The 21,170-nt window shown below is 44.6% G+C and overlaps 1 protein-coding gene across 2 annotated transcripts in view; it reads left to right on the forward strand.

The window, feature by feature from the left end:
• The window catches only part of xpo4 (exportin 4), a 134,316-nt gene extending 116,175 nt beyond the window's left edge, over positions 1–18,141 (forward strand). For both annotated transcript variants that reach the window (XM_038817869.1, XM_038817870.1), the window contains exons 20-22: positions 4,022–4,139; positions 13,862–13,954; positions 14,080–18,141. In XM_038817869.1, the coding sequence (XP_038673797.1) occupies positions 4,022–4,139; positions 13,862–13,954; positions 14,080–14,277 (409 nt within the window). In that variant the 3' untranslated portion in view covers positions 14,278–18,141. The remainder of the gene's footprint in view (positions 1–4,021; positions 4,140–13,861; positions 13,955–14,079) is intronic.
• Positions 18,142–21,170: the final 3,029 nt, after the last annotated feature.

A 21,170-nucleotide genomic window follows, 5' to 3' on the forward strand; every position in this document is an offset into this window, starting at 1 on the left:
TCGCGTTCAGCTATCGGCCGGAGAATCCTTTTTTACGCCGAAACAGGGGCGGCACCGTTTTTCCGATGCTCCGCCCCTCGAAAACGCACAGCCATTGGGACGGCCTCAGGGTGTCACCCGAGGCCCTCCCTGATGCTCCGACCCCAATGGGCCGACTTCCTGATGGCATCGGTTGCGTGTCCTCTCAACTTTCGTAAACCTGGCGTGGTGGCTGTGGACTGTGTCCAGCGCTGCCACAGTGTGTGTGCGTGTGGGGAGGCGGCGCCGACGTTTTGGTTGTAAGACTAGATGCACCCTCCAGATATAGCCGCAGAATCGGAGAATCCAGCCCAGAATGTCAAAAATACTGCAAAAGCACTGTCCGTGTGAAGTCTGCACATTCTCCCCGTCTCTGCGTGGGTTTCACCCCCACAACCCAAAGATGTGCTGGTTAAGTGGATTGGCCATGCTAAACTGCCCCTTAATTGTACAAGAAAAGAATTGGGTTCTTTAAAAAAAAAGTAAAATGAATTTCTTGCATATATCATGGGCGGGATTCTCCATTGGCTGATGGCGAGATTGTGAAATGCGATTGGGCGGAGAATAGATTCTGACACCAAAATTGTGACGGGCGCTGATTTGACGCCAAATTGCAATTCTCCGTCACCTCGACAGCGGCGTCAATGCGGTCCAGAACGCTCATACAGAAAACACCGTTTGCATGTTATTAGCGGGCCTGACCCAGTATTCTCCGGGGCTTCCACAATTCTCCACCTCCGATGGGCAAGTTCCTGACGGCGTGGTTCACTTGTGCTTTTAAAAATCGTGGCACCGGCATCGTGGCTGATGATGGATTGACAGGAGGTAGGACACAGAGGCGCGACTGTGGTACCTGGTTCAGCAGAATGACACCAGCCGTATGGGTGCCCTAACCCCACCCTCCGCCATACCCACCCCCCGGCTGCCACCCACTGGCAGCACACTTAAGGGCAAAGCCCACAGTAGCCCTTATGGGGGGGGGGGTGCAATCGGGGGGCGCGGAGCGTACCGCTGGAAAGGGCAGCACCAGCCGATTGTATCACTGGTGCCAGGGCCAGAGGCCACAAAGGGGCCAGCATGCAGAGGTCTGGGGGAGGGGGGGCATGCAGGGGCAGAGCCCGCTGTGCCAACCGGTGGCACCATGTACCCCATTGGACCTCATTTGGATTGGGGGTACGCATCATGCTAACATGTCGGCCTTTCACCCCCTGCAAACAATGGATATTGGAATTCAACCAGCAGTAGTAGCCTTCCTGCTAGTCCCGCATCCCTGGGTGATGTTCTGCGGCTGTACGAGCTGGAGCTGCTCGAGGAGGATGAAGCTGCAGCTGCGGAGCGTGCCTCAGAGGCCCCGCATGAGGCCTTCCATGTACCGGCAGCACCTGCCATTCGAGGACCTGCCGGACCGGGCATGCCATCAAAGACTCCAGCTGAGCAGGGAGACAGTGCGACATATCTGCACACCTGGCACCGCTGGGGTATGGGGAGGACACCTGCTCCTTGTGACCAAGGTGACAGTCGCACTGAACTTTCATGCGACGGGGTCCTTCCAGGCGCTAAGTGGGGACCTATCTCTCAGACCTCTGTGTACAGGTGCACCCACGCCATCACGAAAGCCCTATATGCCCAGGTACAATATACCTATTTTAATATGGACCGAGCCCACCAGGACGCCCGGGCTGCCATTGACGGGATGCCCCGGTCCAGGGGGTGATGGGCAGGATGCATGCCCCCCCACGAGCACCTGCAGATGACAGGCCGCTCGACACAAACCAAAAGGGTTTCCACTCAGTGAACGTGTATCTGATATGTGACCATCAGCTTCACATCGTTTCACGTCTGCACGATACCCGGGCTGCTAACCCCCCACTGGACGGAGCATTGGTGAGTGTGTGTGTGGACTGCCCAGACCAGTCCACCCCTCACAGCCACCTGACAGATTACTGAGACTTGTTTTAATAGTATGACAAGTGTTTAATGTGACAACATATAGATAACCCATGCCAACGTAACTAGTGTCTAACTTTCTGGCATTATGGGCTTCAATGCTATGTCTTGCTGGTTCCCCAGATAGGAGTGGAGGTGGCCTGCTGTGATTCCCGCCCTGTGACCAGTGTCCCCATTAGTGGGCGACCGGACCTAGATAGGCCTGGCTGCTGCTCGGGCGTCCCAGGTGGCGTGATGCCCATTGTGTCTGTTCTGCCCGCTGCCCACCAGATGCACCAGGGACACGGGTCCGAGGTACTGCTGCGTTCGGGCACCCCTGCTGGTTCTTAACTGCACAAGCCCCATCACTTCCTCCGGGCTACTCCATGGGATGGGGGTGTGAGCGGAGCTATCCCTTGAGGCCCCTCCGCCACCTAGTGCTGCCAGTAATGGAGGCCCGCTCTGGTCTCGACCAGGGTCTGCATGCTCGTGGCCATGGAGCCCAGGGAGTGGACCATCTCTGTTTGGGACTGCGCCACATCACCCATTTACTGTGACACCAACTTCTGGGTTTGTGTCACATCAGCCAGTGACTGCGCCATCTCCCTCTGGGACTGGGCCAGCTCCCTCTATGTCTGCGCCACGTTGGCCAGCATCTGGGTAATGCTACCAACATTCCAAGCTATGACCTGCTATGACTGTGCCACGCTCAGAAACGCCACTGCAATTTACAGGTGGCTCTGGTATATGGTTGCCTGTGAGGGCAGCCATGTCCTGGGCCTCAGCCAGCGCCTGCACAGAATGCTGTGACGGGAAGTCCGTACCATCCCCGGACTTGAGCTCTGCGTCTCGGGTGGAAGGCTGGCGCCTTAGATGCTTTCAGCGTCGGTGCTCGGCTCACGGTGGGGGACTGGTTGGGTGCGGGGGACGCCAGTTGGGCCGGCGGCATCTCCGGCAAGTCCTGCAAGATGCAAGACAAGGTGCCAATGGGGGTGGGAGGGGTGGTTGGGAATAAAGGTTGGGGGGGGGGGGGTTGGTGAAGGTGGTGGGGTGAGTGGGGATGAGCATGAGGATGAGGGCGGTGGGGGAGTGAGATGGTAGGGGTGCGAGGGTTTTGGAGTGGGGGGGTGAGGTGGTGGGGCGGGGTGGGGGGGGGGGAACTTGACACATGTGCCACAGGGATCCGCAACAGTCTCACTTTCCAGCCCGCGGCCGAACTCCATCCCGGCGACCTCCCTTTCCTCTGGGCCGCTGACCACATCCAGGACCCTCTGCTCTGCCATGGTGTGGGGCCACAGGTCAGGCTGACCCCCTCCAGTTTTCACCCGCTCCCGGCGGTTGTGGGCAGCCTCCTCTGGGGGGCGGAGGGGCCAAAAATAAAAATAAAACAACAGTGTTAAACAGTCCGATGGAGCCTAGAGGGTGGGTTGTTGGTGTCCTCAGTGGCCAGGGCACCCAGCGATGGCAGCTGGTATGGGTGCTAACGTGGGGTGGTGGGGGGCGGTTGGCTCTGGTTACGGGAGTGTGGGACATTGTTTGGTGCCAGGGGCACAGTGTTACCTACTCACCCTGAGGAGATTGTGCAGTCTTTCTGGCCCTGCTGGACGGTGTTACCCTTGGCGCTGACTGCCTGTACCACCTGCGCCCAGGCACGGGCCGGGGTACAGGATCATACTCCACTCCTCCACCGCATCCAGGAGGGTCTCCAGCCTAGCATCCGTGAATCTTGGGACTGCTCTCCTCGCTGCCATCTTATTGGCTGGGATTGTGTGTGGGGAGTGAAGTGTGTATATGCGGCTGCAGCTTGTCTGCCTCCTGAGTGTCAATCACTAATCCGGCAGTGTTTCCCATTGAAATCGATTGTATTTCACATGGCGTCGGTGCTAGCCCCTTAACAGTAGCAGAATCGGTCCAGGTACGGTGCCAGTTTTGCTTTTGTGGAACTTCACAAATTCTGCGCCGCATTCAACACCTAGTCTCAGAAATGGAGAATCCTGTCCCCTGTTTGTTTAATTGCACATAAGGAAATATATAACTGGATGGAAGTTCTGCATCTTTCCTTAACCTTTTCTTTTAGAATGACATCTGAAGTTTCTCAACTCTGTTTAGAAGCCCTCACACCCTTGGCTGAAACGTGTGCCAAGGCACAAGAGGCTGAATCAGCACTCTTCGCTGCAACCAGACATTTTCTCAAGGTACAGCTGATATTGGTGAAGTGTCAGTAGCTTTTGATCACATTTTGTATGAATGTGGTGTAAATAATGAATTGTATTTTTAAAAATTGCTCACATCCAAGCAACTTAAATTGACTGTCTATTTTTGGTCGCTGCACATCAATTCATTGAGAAAGCATTTTTAATCTTGTGTACTATGATTAACATTATGCTGATGTGGAGGATGTTTTGTCATATTTATGTAATAACTAACATTTACTCTGTTGCCATCCATCTGCTATTTCCAGTCGCTTTCCAAAAAATATTTGTATTCTTCTATTAAATAGAAGTTGGAAAACTACTTTCTTTGGCAAACAACAGCTAATGAATATTCTTCCGAGCTTTACTTTTAGCCCTCTTGGAACACATTCTTTGAGGTTTTGTATTTTGTTAAAAACTCTGCTGATGTTACTTGTGAGAATATCTCCGAACTCCAAGGAAAACTTGAAACATTGGCTCTTAGTCGTGTATTTTTGTCTGTAATAGTGTGAGGAACAGTGTCAAACCCAGTGAGGAACCAGTCCAGTCGTTGAATTTTATTGAAGTAAAAGAAAAGAAAATGACAAAAGACTCATGTACACCATGACACTTAAGTATAATAATAATTAAACACTGTTATCTGAAGTTATCTCTTGTTCCCCAAAAATAACCACGTTCCTTAAACTGAGAGACACCCCTTTTTCCCATGCAACATCCAATTTTAGTAATTTTAGTAGTTCTTAGGTTCTTGTCGGATGGCCTGATTTATATTATAAGAGCACTTGTAGCTAAGGCTATAAACGATTTATTAACATTAACTGTGTTCAAATATATACAAAACAACAGATGAATAGCAGTATGAACATGAACCACTATCTCTCTCGCTCAGCTCCCTAGTCAGTCTGAGTTTACCTGACTCGAACATTCAGTTATATATTAATGAGTGGTCCGTCGGTGAATTACAACACAACCATGATATCACTACAATAGTTACCACACAATACCACTTTGGTGACCAGGTCTGGGTGGCATGGTGGCACTGTGGTTGGCACTGTTGCCTCTCAGCGCCAGGACCCCAAGTTCAATTCTGGCCTTGGGTCACTATCTGTGTGGAGTTTGCATATTCCCCCCATGTCTGTGTGGGTTACCTCCTGGTGCTAGGGTTTCCTCCCGCAATCCAAAGATGTGCAGATTAGGTGGATTGGCCATGCTAAAAATTGTTCCTTCGTGTCCAAAGATGTGCAGATTAGGTGGATTGGCCATGCTAAAAATTGTCCCTTCGTGTCCAAAGATGTGCAGATTAGGTAGATTGGCCATGCTAAAAATTGTCCCTTCGTGTCCAAAGATGTGCAGATTAGGTGGATTGGCCATGCTAAAAATTGTTCCTTCGTGTCCAAAGATGTGCAGATTAGGTGGATTGGCCATGCTAAAAATTGTCCCTTCGTGTCCAAAGATGTGCAGGTTAGGTGGTGTTTGGCCATGCTAAAAATTGTCCCTTCGTGTCCAAAGATGTGCAGGTGAGGTGGTGTTTGGCCATGCTAAAAATTGTCCCTTCGTGTCCAAAGATGTGCAGGTGAGGTGGTGTTTGGCCATGCTAAAAATTGTCCCTTCGTGTCCAAAGATGTGCAGGTGAGGTGGTGTTTGGCCTAGCTAGGGTGCTGTTTTAGAGGGCCGGTACAGACTCGGTGGGCCAAATGGTCTCCTTCTGCACTGTAGGAATTCTGTAATTCTATGAAAACGTCTTCCTGGTTCGATGAAGGCACAAAACTGCAACTTTTAAAGAAGAACATCTGTAATCTGCTGTTTCTCTAAATGTTAGATAGAACAGATCTCTGTGGCTTGGATCATTGATGGAACTGGCCTTGTCTAATTGTTGGATGGAAAACTAGCTTCCTTTCCCAATCAGGGTGCTAGCAGTTATACTGTTCAATCTCTTTGATATTCCAGTCTGTGGATTCAACCGTCTATATCTCTCAAACTCCTTGCCTTTAGAAGTCATCATTTGAAAAGCCAAATGATCTAGGAAACAATGTTTCTGGTATGGCCATTCGTACCTTAATGTCTCTCGATGCCTGCTAATGTTGTTATTGGACATATTGCATCTCGTTATTCCTCTAGACCCCTGCTAGTCTTGTTACTTGTCTGTTATTTTGTTTTCATCTCAAGTTCACTGTTAACCTCATTAATTTCCCAAATTCCAAACATTATCCTACACCCATCATCTCACTGAAGGAAGTGGGAGATGAAGTCACAGGCAAAATCACCTATCAGTTTCAACTCAAATTATGCAAGTCATATGGCCCCCACTTTAAAATCATATTTTTAAATGGCTCTGCCTGCAACTAATTTCTCAGTTTGTTCTTTCCCTCATGCTGTTATCTATTGTAGTTAACTGGTACTTTGCAAATGGACCTGGTCTTACTACTTATGCTTTACTATCCACTTGATGAAAAGTTTTATACACGTCATTTCAGGTTTTAATTCTACAAATTTGAAAAACTACCTGCCCAAGCCAGGGTTTAAATGTTATTTGTCCTTTAAAAATGTCTTGCCCAATAACAGATTGATCTAACACGAGGGCACCAGTCAAGGTCCATGTTAATCACATATGATTGGGGAGAAACACCATGTTTTTAATATAGTTGATTTAATTAAAACTTCAGGAAAAGCAGGTATTGTGGCGTTTTGGGGTACGATTCAGCAGGCTTAAGTTAAAGTCCGCTGAACAGTACGTTTAGTGGGATGTTTCTCGGCACCTTCAGGGCCCAGAAACATCCCCTATTCCACGGCACTTTGCCATTTCTTTTTTGAGTCGGGGAGATTCTCAACCGAGGCCACAGCAGCTCACCAGCAGGAAAGGCTCCTTGCAGATCAGGTGCCATTTTTGTCTGGCTGTCCTAATCCTTCTCTCTTTTTCTCCCACCCCCCCTCCCCCCCCCCCCCCCCCCAACAAACCCTGTTTTTGGCCTCCACAACCCCCCCCCCCCCTTCCAATTTTGGGGAGGCCTCCAGAAAGCATCCACCCACCTGGCAAGGGTCCCCTGGACCTGATCCCACACGGTGCCACCCTCCCCCGACCACCCGGAGGTCTTAAGTGACCGTGGCGACCACCACCTCTTTATCCCCCCCCCCCCCCCCCCTTCCAAGTATTGTTACACCTGGTCCACATTTCTGTGTCCACAGTACTGAATGACATACCAGCAGAGGGCAGCAGAGCAGAGCTACTGATCAGCTGTTCTGGGGGAATTTGCATACGTGCAGTGCGGTCAGCCTAAGTTGAAGGGGAACCGGCGAAGGAGACCCAAGGAGTTTGAGTGAAGACAAGCATCCAGCAGAGGGCAGCAGAGCAGAGCTACTGATCAGCTGTTCTGGGGGAATTTGCATACGTGCAGTGCGGTCAGCCTAAGTTGAAGGGGAACCGGCGAAGGAGACCCAAGGAGTTTGTGTGAAGACAAGCATCCAGCAGAGGGCAGCAGAGCAGAGCTACTGATCAGCTGTTCTGGGGGAATTTGCATACGTGCAGTGCGGTCAGCCTAAGTTGAAGGGGAACCGGCGAAGGAGACCCAAGGAGTTTGAGTGAAGACAAGCATCCAGCAGAGGGCAGCAGAGCAGAGCTACTGATCAGCTGTTCTGGGGGAATTTGCATACGTGCAGTGCGGTCAGCCTAAGTTGAAGGGGAACCGGCGAAGGAGACCCAAGGAGTTTGAGTGAAGACAAGCATCCAGCAGAGGGCAGCAGAGCAGAGCTACTGATCAGCTGTTCTGGGGGAATTTGCATACGTGCAGTGCGGTCAGCCTAAGTTGAAGGGGAACCGGCGAAGGAGACCCAAGGAGTTTGAGTGAAGACAAGCATCCAGCAGAGGGCAGCAGAGCAGAGCTACTGATCAGCTGTTCTGGGGGAATTTGCATACGTGCAGTGCGGTCAGCCTAAGTTGAAGGGGAACCGGTGAAGGAGACCCAAGGAGTTTGAGTGAAGACAAGCATCCAGCAGAGGGCAGCAGAGCAGAGCTACTGATCAGCTGTTCTGGGGGAATTTGCATACGTGCAGTGCGGTCAGCCTAAGTTGAAGGGGAACCGGCGAAGGAGACCCAAGGAGTTTGAGTGAAGACAAGCATCCAGCAGAGGGCAGCAGAGCAGAGCTACTGATCAGCTGTTCTGGGGGAATTTGCATACGTGCAGTGCGGTCAGCCTAAGTTGAAAGGGAACCGGCGAAGGAGACCCAAGGAGTTTGAGTGAAGACAAGCATCCAGCAGAGGGCAGCAGAGCAGAGCTACTGATCAGCTGTTCTGGGGGAATTTGCATACGTGCAGTGCGGTCAGCCTAAGTTGAAGGGGAACCGGCGAAGGAGACCCAAGGAGTTTGAGTGAAGACAAGCATCCAGCAGAGGGCAGCAGAGCAGAGCTACTGATCAGCTGTTCTGGGGGAATTTGCATACGTGCAGTGCGGTCAGCCTAAGTTGAAGGTGGTTTGTGGAGGGGCTGTTGGCAAGTGACAGTTAAACCCGAAACACTTTGTGAGTGTTTCCCACCCTACCTCCTCCTCTAACCAACCCCCCCACCCCAAGGTGGTTGGGAAGCGGGAGCAGGGGCCTGTCTTGAAGGTGAGTGAGTGCCTTTAAAATTTGCTTACCTTTCAGCGGGAGCAGGGTTTGAGGTAATATCAGGTAAGCTCTTCCTTTCTTTTTCTTTTTCTTGTTTTTTTTTAAATCTAGAGGTGATGTCAGGGAAGGCAGTACAATGCTCCTCCTGCAGAATGTTTGAGGTGAGGGACGCCGTCAGTGTCCCTGCTGATTTCATCTGTGGGAAGTGCACCCAACTCCAGCTTCTCAAAAACCGTGTTAGGGACCTGGAGCTTGAGCTGGATGAACTTCGGATCATTCGGGAGGCAGAGGGGGTCATAGATAGGAGCTTCAGGGAAGTAGTTACACCAAAGACTGGAGATAGATGGGTGACTGTAAGAGGGACTGGGAAGAAGCAGTCAGTGCAGGGACTCCCTGCGGTCGTTCCCCGGAGTAACAAGTATACCGTTTTGGATACTTGTGGGGGGGACGACTTACCAGGGGTAAGCCATGGGGTACGGGCCTCTGGCACGGAGTCTGTCCCTGTTGCTCAGAAGGGAAGGGGGGGAAGGAGTAGAACATTAGTAATTGGGGACTCAATAGTCAGGGGCACAGATAGGAGATTTTGTGGGAGCGAGAGAGACTCACGTTTGGTATGTTGCCTCCCAGGTGCAAGGGTAAGTGATGTCTCGGATCGTGTTTTCCGGGTCCTTAAGGGGGAGGGGGAGCAGCCCCAAGTCGTAGTCCACATTGGCACTAACGACATAGGTAGGAAACGGGACAAGGATGTCAGGCAGGCCTTTAGGGAGCTAGGATGGAAGCTCAGAGCGAGAACAAACAGAGTTGTTATCTCTGGGTTGTTGCCCGTGCCACGTGATAGTGAGATGAGGAATAGGGAGAGAGAGCAATTAAACACGTGGCTACAGGGATGGTGCAGGCGGGAGGGATTCAGATTTCTGGATAACTGGGGCTCTTTCTGGGGAAGGTGGGATCTCTATAGACAGGATGGTCTACATCTGAACCTGAGGGGCACCAATATCCTGGGGGGGAGATTTGTTAGTGCTCTTTGGGGGGGTTTAAACTAATTCAGCAGGGGCATGGGAACCTGGATTGTAGTTTTGGGGTACGGGAGATTGAGAGTAGAGAGGTCAGGAGCACAGATTTGACTTCGCAGGAGGGCGCCAGTGTTCAGGTAGGTGGTTTGAAGTGTGTCTACTTCAATGCCAGGAGTATACGAAATAAGGTAGGGGAACTGGCAGCATGGGTTGGTACCTGGGACTTCGACGTTGTGGCCATTTCAGAGACATGGATAGAGCAGGGACAGGAATGGTTGTTGCAGGTTCCGGGGTTTAGGTGTTTTAGTAAGCTCAGAGAAGGGGGCAAAAGAGGGGGAGGTGTGGCGCTGCTAGTCAAGGACAGTATTACGGTGGCGGAAAGGATGCTAGATGGGGACTCTTCTTCTGAGGTAGTATGGGCTGAGGTTAGAAACAGGAAAGGAGAGGTCACCCTGTTGGGAGTTTTCTATAGGCCACCTAATAGTTCTAGGGATGTAGAGGAAAGGATGGCGAAGATGATTCTGGAAAAGAGCGAAAGTAACAGGGTAGTTGTTATGGGAGACTTTAACTTTCCAAATATTGACTGGAAAAGATATAGTTCGAGTACATTAGATGGGTCGTTCTTTGTACAATGTGTGCAGGAGGGTTTCCTGACACAATATGTTGACAGGCCAACAAGAGGCGAGGCCACATTGGATTTGGTTTTGGGTAATGAACCAGGCCAGGTGTTAGATCTGGAGGTAGGTGAGCACTTTGGAAACAGTGACCACAATTCGGTGACCTTTACGTTAGTGATGGAAAGGGATAAGTATACCCCGCAGGGCAAGAGTTATAGCTGGGGGAAGGGCAATTATGATGCCATTAGACATGACTTAGGATGTGTTGGTTGGAGAAGTAGGCTGCAAGGGTTGGGCACACTGGATATGTGGAGCTTGTTCAAGGAACAGCTATTGCATGTTCTTGATAAGTACGTACCAGTCAGGCAGGGAGGAAGGGGTCGAGCGAGGGAACCGTGGTTTACCAAAGAAGTGGAATCTCTTGTTAAGAGGAAGAAGGAGGCCTATGTGAAGATGAGGCATGAAGTTTCAGTTGGGGCGCTTGATAGTTACAAGGAAGCGAGGAAGGATCTAAAGAGAGAGCTGAGACGAGCAAGGAGGGGACATGAGAAGTCTTTGACAGGTAGGATCAAGGAAAACCCAAAAGCTTTCTATAGGTATGTCAGGAATAAAAGAATGACTAGGGTAAGAGTAGGGCCAGTCAAGGACAGTGGTGGGAAGTTGTGTGTGGAGGCTGAGGAGATAAGCGAGATACTAAATGAATACTTTTCGTCAGTATTCACTCAAGAAAAAGATAATATTGTGGAGGAGAATGCTGAGACCCAGGCTATTAGAATAGATGGCATTGAGGTGCGTAGGGAAGAAGTGTTGGCAATTCTGGACAAGGTGAAAATAGATAAGTCCCCGGGGCCTGATGGGATTTATCCTAGGATTCTCTGGGAAGCCAGGGAAGAGATTGCTGAGCCTTTGGCTTTGATTTTTAGGTCATCATTGGCTACAGGAATAGTGCCAGAGGACTGGAGGATAGCAAATGTGGTCCCTTTGTTCAAGAAGGGGAGTAGAGATAACCCCGGTAACTATAGGCCGGTGAGCCTAACGTCTGTGGTGGGTAAGGTCTTGGAGAGGATTATAAAAGATACGATTTATAATCATCTAGATAGGAATAATATGATTAGGGATAGTCAGCATGGTTTTGTGAAGGGTAGGTCATGCCTCACAAACCTTATCGAGTTCTTTGAGAAGGTGACTGAACAGGTAGACGAGGGTAGAGCAGTTGATGTGGTGTATATGGATTTCAGTAAAGCGTTTGATAAGGTTCCCCACGGTCGGCTATTGCAGAAAATACGGAGGCTGGGGATTGAGGGTGATTTAGAGATGTGGATCAGAAATTGGCTAGTTGAAAGAAGACAGAGAATGGTAGTTGATGGGAAATGTTCAGAATGGAGTTCAGTTACGAGTGGCGTACCACAAGGATCTGTTCTGGGGCCGTTGCTGTTTGTCATTTTTATAAATGACCTAGAGGAGGGCGCAGAAGGATGGGTGAGTAAATTTGCAGACGACACTAAAGTCGGTGGAGTTGTAGACAGTGCGGAAGGATGTTGCAGGTTACAGAGGGACATAGATAAGCTGCAGACCTGGGCTGAGAGGTGGCAAATGGAGTTTAATGTGGAGAAGTGTGAGGTGATTCACTTTGGAAAGAATAACAGGAATGCGGAATATTTGGCTAATGGTAAAATTCTTGGTAGTGTGGATGAGCAGAGGGATCTCGGTGTCCATGTACATAGATCCCTGAAAGTTGCCACCCAAAATTCGACGGAATCCCGCAAGATGTTTCTAGTGCCGCATGATTCAACGGCCTCGTCCCGACACTAAGTCGGGCATGGCGAGACCACTGACTCACGCCCATGATGTAATTTGGCTACAGTTTGAGATTATGCCAGTCTGTTCACCACCTTGGTGTCATAACTGATCCAGAGAAGAGATTCCTACCTCGTATTCATGCCATGAATAAGACCATCTATTTCCATGTCCATAACTTTACTGGACTTTACCTTGTCCCAGTTCATCTTCAGATGAAACCCTCCCCTGCCTTTGTTACCTCTAGGCTCAGCTATTCAAATACATTCCAGGTTGGTCTACCATATTCTACCCTCTGTAAACTTAAGGTCATCCAAAAAACTCTGCTCCTATGCTTCAATTCACAGCTAGTTCTGTTTTCCTATCAATCCTGTGCTCGTTTACCTATATTGGCTCCTAGTCAAGCAATTCTCATCCTTGGCTTTCAATTCCCTTCATGGCCTTACCCCTCCCTATCTCTGTAATCTTCTCTAGCCACACGGCCGTCCAAGATGTCAGAGCTCCTCATTCTAGCCTTCTGTGCATCTCCAATTTTAATTGCTCCGCAATTGCCGACCTTGCCTTCAGTTGCCTGAGCCCCGAGCTCTGAAATATTATCCCTACACCTCCCTACTTTGTTTTCCTCCTTTAAGACACCCCGTAAAACCTACCTCTTTGCCCAAGCTTTTGGTCATCTGACTGCCACTACATGGCTCAGTGTCATACTTTGTTTTATAGTGCTCCTGTTGGTGCTTAAGGACGTGTAGTTACTTTAAACGTGCTCTATAAATATAAGTTAATATTGATCGCTCTCAAAGCTGCATTTTGTCTTCTAAGCAATTAGATTTATTATAATAATCTTTTATTGTCACAAGTATGAAGTTACTGTGAAAAGCCCCTAGTCGCCACATTCTGGCGCCTGTACTGTCTTGGACTTTAAAGTTCCAACTGACATCATGGTCTGGGGGTTGGTTGTTGATAATATATAAACCATTGATCTGCATTTGCTCCACTTGGCACTTATTCCAAATAAGACTTTCAGTTAATTCTTGCATTCTAATTGCCACATGGACTGGTAGCACCATCAGGGTTTGATTGTTCTTCAGTCTGCAAGTAATGATCGAACCAGTACCATTTTAAGTGCCTACAATGCAGAGCTAAAATTAGCTACAGGAAGTCATGTAAATGTGTATGCCCCTTCCAAGAAATCTACTTGATTTTGAAAGTTTGGATTTTTCATGCAACATTTTAACCTAAATATTTTGGTTCCAGCCAATCCCTTCAGAAGACATTGGCACTAAGTATTCAGCCACACTGATTGGGCCCAACACATTCTGCTCAGTTGATCATGAAGATACTAACCGTTAGAATCTTTCGGACTCAAAATGGGAAGAGGGTGAGCCTCTTACCCTCACATTTCAGATCAAATCTGAATTCTGGACCTATCAGAGTTACCTACCTATGAGATTTCTACTTTAATTTCTAAATCTGTGCAACACACGGGTGAAATGCTAGCCACAGATATGTCACTGGCATTACTAATAAAACAATTTGATTTGGCATCTTAACAAACAAGGACAACCACCAGGAAGGATATTGCGTTGTGTTGCACCTTTTCCCTTACAGTTTATTAATATGCAGATACTGAACTTAACTAGTGACAACATTTATCTTATTGTGCTTGGAATATATCATCATTCTGTAGAGTTTCTCATTGCAGCTCGTCTTTGATATGCTGGTATTGCAGAAGCACAATGCAGAACTTACTGATGCTGCAGGTGAAGCCTTCTACACACTAGTATGTCTACATCAGGTAAAACTGCTTTAAAAACTCTTCCCCTGTCTCTCCCCTTTTTCAATTTAACCAATTTCAGATTCAGTTTTCAAGTTTGCTTTATGAGGGAATATAATAAGGCATTTCACACATTGTTTCAACAGGCTGAATATTCAGAATTAGTTGAAACCCTACTATCAAGCCAGCAGGATCCAGTTATTTATCAACGATTAGCAGATGCCTTCAACAATCTTACTGGAAGCAGCACTCCCCCCACATTGGACCGCAAGCAGAGGATGGCCTTTCTAAAAAGCCTTAAAGATTTTATGGCAAATGTTGGTGGTCTTCTATGTGTTAAATAGACTTGAGCTGCAAAGGCCCTTGTTGAAGAATGCACTGTAACGCATGGAAATCAAAGTTGACTGAATTTTATACCTGTTTCAGGGCTGTTGCCTGCCACCTTGGATTTTAGACTCTCAGGATATTTGGTCTAAGTCTACCACATTAAGACAAAAGGATGAACCCACCACTATTCAGTTGCCAGTATTTCGTAGCCATGATTTGTCCTATAATCTAATTGTTTACTTAAACAAAAGAATGAAAATAGTGTATGTTAGAAAATTCCAGTATGTGTGGATGAAATGGGCACAGTGAATGGATCCAGTGCCTTTTCATGTCTGGTTTAAACCAGCTGCCCAAATGGCCAGACAAACTGTCTTATTGCTTATATTTCAACCCTTGCTTTGAGGGAATCACTGTAGACAAAATACACAGCTGTAAATGTTATGGCTGAAATTAGCTTTATTTTTTTTCCAGCACATGGATTTATTTCTGACCTGCAGAGAACACCAAATTGTCGCATTTAAATCTTGATTTTTTTTTTCATACCAGGCAGTGATCACGTCGTACACGAGACTTCAGATTCACTTTGTACTGCCTGCTATTCAGAATAAAGTATATATTTTTGCTTCCCAACCGTGAATTTTAGGAAGTGTAACCAGTTGCCTTATTTTCTGTAAATATGAAAACTTTGTGTTCTGAAATACCTGAAACTGGATTGCCAAAGTGGCATCTTTTGTGTTTTTTTTCTTGTAATTTTCCTTTTCTCTAAAATGAAAAGTTTGTCATTGTTTAGTGTCAAAGGTACCTGTAGTGTTAACATTTACATTAGGATGGAAATCGTCATTTTGGATACTGAAATTAAGTAATTTAAGTTCCACATTAAGATTTATGGGGATTTACTTTTTAAACAAAACAAAACTTTACATCTGAACTGTCGCACTGCTAGGTTCTTGTGTCTAATTGAGCAATAATGAATTCTAGAGTGTGAATTCTTTAATAATGTACACCAGGATAAGCTGGGCATTAGTTTAAAATAAAAACTAGTTTATGCTGTTGCATAGTCAATCAAACTTTTAACACTTTTAGAATAAATGTAAATAAGCTGTTGGGCATTTTGTTTGAGACAAAATCGCCTTGACAAGCCTTTGGACAACAACTTACAATGTAGATACATAAGTAACTGCATATTATAATACTGCACAGTATATTCAGGATTCCAAAATGAAAATATTAATCAGGATGAGACAGTTCTGAGTATGAACATGCAAATTAGTTTTTAAAATAGGGACAAAGTGAACAAAGCTTGTGGTCACACCATTTAATAGGTGAAATGGAAAATGTACAGTCGGCCACTGAACACTGATAGAGAAAATGGGTAACATTTTGGATATGATCCTGTTCTGATGAAAATCTCCATCCAAAATGTTCACTTACCTTTCCCTTTTCAGCGTTGATGTACGTGCTGTGTATTTTCATTTCTGGTATTGGCGGCTTTTCTGTTCACCCGAGAAGAGAAAGTATCCTCTTTGATGAACTTTGTACAGGATGTATGTCAAAACTACTGAATAATAATTGTACTTGGTTAGGTTTCTTTTTAAGGCCAGCAAACAAGTTAAATGGAATTTTGTATGGGTCCCATAACACACTCAATTTAAAATAAAATTAAAGTAGCTAATGGAATTAAAGTTGCTGAATTTTTTGCTTTCCACTTTTCTGAAATATCAGATCTAATCTCAGAGGAGGAGCTAGAATACATTTGAGAGTCTCTGCAGACTGTGTTGTAGATCAGTTTTCTATAGGGGACTAATTTATTTTCCCCTCTAATATCTTCCCAAACTTCAGTGCTCTTTAAAATGCTCTGTTTACATTTGAGGGTTCTTCCCTTAGATTGCCAATGGCACAACTTACCTTTATTTTACCAACCACTTTCTCAGGACGTCAATGTACAAAGTGAAGGTTATTCCATTTAACAAGAAGTATTTGAACCAACATACGCTATGGTCATCATTTTCAGCTACTTAATTTATTTTAAATTAAGTTTGTACATTACCAAATTCTGCAAGCTGGCCAGTAACATGGTTATAGAACGTGCCAGGAACCATTTTGATTTTTGAACTTTTTTTTATTATTTAAATTAATACAGCATGCCATGTTTGTATATCTGTTATAAGAAAAGGTGAGTGATCGATATCACAAGAGTGTTTGAGATGAACCTCCTATTCATTTGGTTGCCCATATATTGGAATTTAACTTGCATATCTTATTCCCTTTTGCCAGTCTCCCATTAAAATGCAGTAAATGTACAGTACTGAACACTGCAATAATTTGAATCAATCAAGCTTTGTTTTTAAATGGGCTCCATGGAAATTGGTGATACCTTTTTGGGTGCACTGAAAGATTGTGATATTTAAGTCAAAATTGAGGGAGTTGCATGTATACAAGTTGTGCATTGCAGGAAGACCAACAAAAATGCAGTTTCAGCTAACTTAAGCACAAAATGCAGTTTAAAATATTGCCTAGCAAAAATTAGCATTGGCTTTTTCTGTTTTGTTCCCCAGACCCCTTCCCTTTATTCATAGTTTTGGAGGATATAATCTGATGCAGTTGACCCACCAACAATGATATTTCTTGGAGTGCAAATGAGATGATGATCAGCACACTGAAAAAAATAATCTTAGTCACCATAAAGGTGATTAAGGTCTATAGCCAAGTAACTTCCTTGTGCAAATGTCATGTATACAAATAAGTGATAAGGCAATCTGACTCTGAATTCTGCATTTCATTTCACCAGATTAATGCAAATACATGCTGATGACCAAGATTGTTTTTCTGCTGTGACGGAAGTAGAATCTATTGTGTTAAATCAGACACAAAAAATTGGATGGTAGAGAAAGGGATGTAGTGTACAGATTTACTTAGCAATTGCTTAATGTTGTATTGTGTTTGAATGTAAGTTCAAAGGACGGTAGACTCAGCATAAGTGTCCTACACCCATAAAAATTTATATATTGAATATGCCATTTTATCATGTTATGCAAATAGCTTGTATTCTGCACAAGGTTAAACTGCTGAAAATACTTTGTTGGCTAATTTAATCATAAACTTTAAATTAAATCACAAATGGCCAGGTTGTCCTCAAGAAAATAATTAAAACTTGTATAAAAATAATTTATAGATTAAAAAATAAATGTCTCTTCTCTATTGGCTCTCAACTTTTTGACATTTTAAAGTAATGCCACATTTTAGTTGCAATTTCATGGTCTCAGCCCCTTAATCTGACCAGGAATATCCAGGACTGTTGAAACAAGTATTTAACTACGCTGTGAAATACTGCAGGTTAAGAAAAATAAAATATTCTGTCAATTGCTGCCATGTGACAACTACTGTGACCTTTTTTAGTTCATCTAGACATGCCTTGAATGAATCATTGCTTTTCTTGATGTGTAACCAGTTTGTGTGGTTATGCATAAGTGAAGAGCTGTGATACATTTAAATAATTAGTTTTGTGTTTTGTGCATTGTTTTGTACTTTTTTGTGATTTATTTTGTCATGTTATATTACAAGCCTGATGTGTGCAAGCACCATTTTATGTACATTATTTTATAGAAATTTTGACCATTTAATTTTTTTAATTGCACATAAAAGAAATTGTAAAGGTTTGAGGATATGTTTTGGGACGCCTAACCTAAAATGTATCATATAAGTGTTCTTATAAAACTTTTTAATGTTTTGGTGCAGTTGAGTTCAGTACAAATTCTGACTATTGCATAGTCTACCCTTCTTGCATAGTACAAGATACATTTTTAAAAAGAAAAATACACATGGAATGTTTCTCTGTATATATGCGGTGACGACCAAATAAACTTTGGCTGCTGTTTAAATCATCTGTCACCAATCAAAATTGGTTTTGTTTCTAGGCTTGCTGACACCACATTTAAAACACCAGTAGAAGTTAAAACATTTTTAATCTACTCTACTTTTTTTCCAAACATACGAAGTGTCACTAATTATAGTTAGCAATAAATTGAGGGCTAAAACATAAATTTTAAAAAATTCTTTCACATGATGTGGACGTTGGTGGCTAGGCCAGCATTTGTTGGCAATACCCAATTGCCCTTCAGAAGGTGGTGGTGAGCTGCCTTCTTGAATCACTGCAGTCATGTGGTATTGGTGCACCCACAATGCTCTTAGGGAATTCCAGGATTTTGAGCCAGCAAGAGTGAAGGGTGATGTGTGGCTTGGAGAGACCTTGCAGGTGGTGGTGTCCCCATCCATCTGCTGCCCTTGTCCTAGGTGAAATGAAATGAAAATGAAAATCGCTTATTGTCACAGGCTTCAAATTAAGTTACTGTGAAAAGCCCCTAGTCACCACATTCCGGCGCCTGTTCGGGAAGGCTGGTACGGGAATTGAACCGTGCTGCTGGCCTGCCTTTGTCTGCTTTCAAAGCCAGCGATTTAGCCGTGTGGTTGCAAGTTTATACGGTAGTGTCAAAGGAGCCTTGGTAAGTTCCTGCTGTGCATCTTCTAGATGGCACACACTTGCCACTGTGCGCATGGTAGAGGAAGTGAATGTTAAGGTAGTGGTCGGGGTGCCAATCAATGCTTTGTCCTGGATGATGTTGAGATTGTTGTATTGTAGGAGCTGCACTCCACAAGGAGGCTTGTGGAGAGTATTGCATCACACTCCTAACTTACACCTTGTAGATGGAGGACGGGCTTTGAGGAATCAGGAGATGAGTTATGTGCCACAGAATTCCCAGTCTCTGACCTGCTCTCAGAGCCACGAGCCACAACTGGAGGTTCCAAGTCAATTTATGGTCAATATTAACCCCCACCCCAGGGTGTTGATAGTGGGATTCAGTGATGGTAATGCCATTTAATGATAAGGGGAAATGTTTATATTCTCTCGTGTTGGAGATGGTCACATTGCCTGGCACTTGTGTAGCATGAATGTTCATTGCCACTTATTAGCCTGAATCTGAATGTTGTCCAGGTCTTGCTGCACATCAACACAGGTTGCTTGTGTCAGACACAATATGTGCAAGTGGTACTGAACATTGTGCAAACATCCCCACTAATCTCTATAATAATTAAGTGATATTGTTTGAATTTGTAAGTAAAACAGATGATCCTTCTTTAGAACAGTATATTTTTGACTTGGTAGAATTCTTACTTTCATTCATTTGTCTTGAGGCAACCTTTGTGAACGCAGTTAACAGGCCTTCTCTCAGCAACTGTTTGTAACGAATTTTGTCATTCATTAATTCTGTTTGAGGTTTGGAGTAATTGACTTATGTAGGTGTGTGTGAATTTATCCAATAGTGACCAATTCTGATTTCTTACGAGTATGTATAAAATAAATCATGTGTCCTTGAATTAGAGTTTAGCAGCAGTTTTCCAAAATCGACTATTAACTTTGCAGTGCTTATAATCGAAAGATGTTTAAGAAAGTTGAATATCTTTCAAATTGTGTTTCAAATTGAGGAGCTACATATGTTGGCCAGACAGCAATGTTGGGAACCTAGAAAGTAATGATTTTCAAATCCATTATTTTCTAGGCAAGCACGAATTAGTACTGAACAGGTAGTTAGTCTTTTAGTGATTCTTTTTTAATTTTAAATGGAATTACAAATCAGTTTAAATCTATACATTTATTCAAGCTCCAAGATTTGTCTGCTAATCTCCTGATGTATTGCAATTCACCCCAGACATTCTACATTCAACAATATCACCTGTTATCCATTATGTGTTAAGTAGAACAATACTATATTAGGTGTATGTGCAGATGTGTGTATATATACACGTAACTATTGTTGAAACAATTTGGGGTTAATATCAAATGGGACTGAAGTATTGCAAGCAAGGACGTTTACACGCGACTATCAAACTGACAAACCAGGGATGTACCATATTCTGATTAGTCTCATCAGTTAAAGAAAGAATGAACTTGCATTTATCTAGTGCCTTTCAAATCCTCAGGAAATCTCCAACTGCTTTACAGCCAATAAATTAATTTCAAAGTTAGTTATTATAATGACCAATATTGCAGCCAGTTTGTGCATACATACAACTAGTTAATCTATTTTAGGCGATGTTGGTTAAGGAAAACACGTTGAGAATTCCCCTGTTCTTCAGATAATCCCGTGGGTCTTTTATATCCATCTGAGCAGGCAGATAATGCCTCATTTTAATGACAACACCTCTGATAATGTAGTAAACAATGTATTCTGGTGTTAAACCTATGGGATACTTGGATGGGAGTACAACCACTGAGCCAAGGCTGACATCCCATCAGGTGTAAAAATATAACAACAGTCTATTCCCTGTTATGCCAATTAAGTTGTTGCTAGCTTTAACTCCTCCAATTGATTTTCTGTTGGTGGATTAAATTGTTCATCAGTTTTGCATCAACTACAAACCAAACAATCATTTTGCGACCCCATTATGCCTTTTATTTATTATCAGAAATGATAAAAGTAGGAATTTTTCCTTCAGTACAATCTTTTTGCAGTTGTATAACTAACCTTTAATGTCACTGGTATTCAGTTTTATAATAGTGAATCATGGCATGATTTTTGCATTTATAAACATTATTTGATCAGTTTTATCAAATACAGTACTGTTTCCACCTGCCAACTAAAAGATATAGATTGGATTTTAGATAATTCAATCCCAATGTATTTTTCTCCAACTAATTTGTTTCTGCACAAACAGATCTTTATAACTATTCAGTGTACAAATGGGGACCTGGGGAGAGGGCCAGAATAAACTTTAGTGAACTATAGTACTGTCATTTAGGTTTGTTCATTAAACACATGTGATATTGTCAATATGTTTGGCTTAACCTTTGGACAGAAAATTATTCAATGAAAGTTAGTAATAGTATTGTTATGTGAGTAATATTCTAAATAAT

This window comes from Scyliorhinus canicula, chromosome 14 (assembly GCF_902713615.1).
Source record: "Scyliorhinus canicula chromosome 14, sScyCan1.1, whole genome shotgun sequence".
Classification (NCBI taxonomy): domain Eukaryota; kingdom Metazoa; phylum Chordata; class Chondrichthyes; order Carcharhiniformes; family Scyliorhinidae; genus Scyliorhinus; species Scyliorhinus canicula.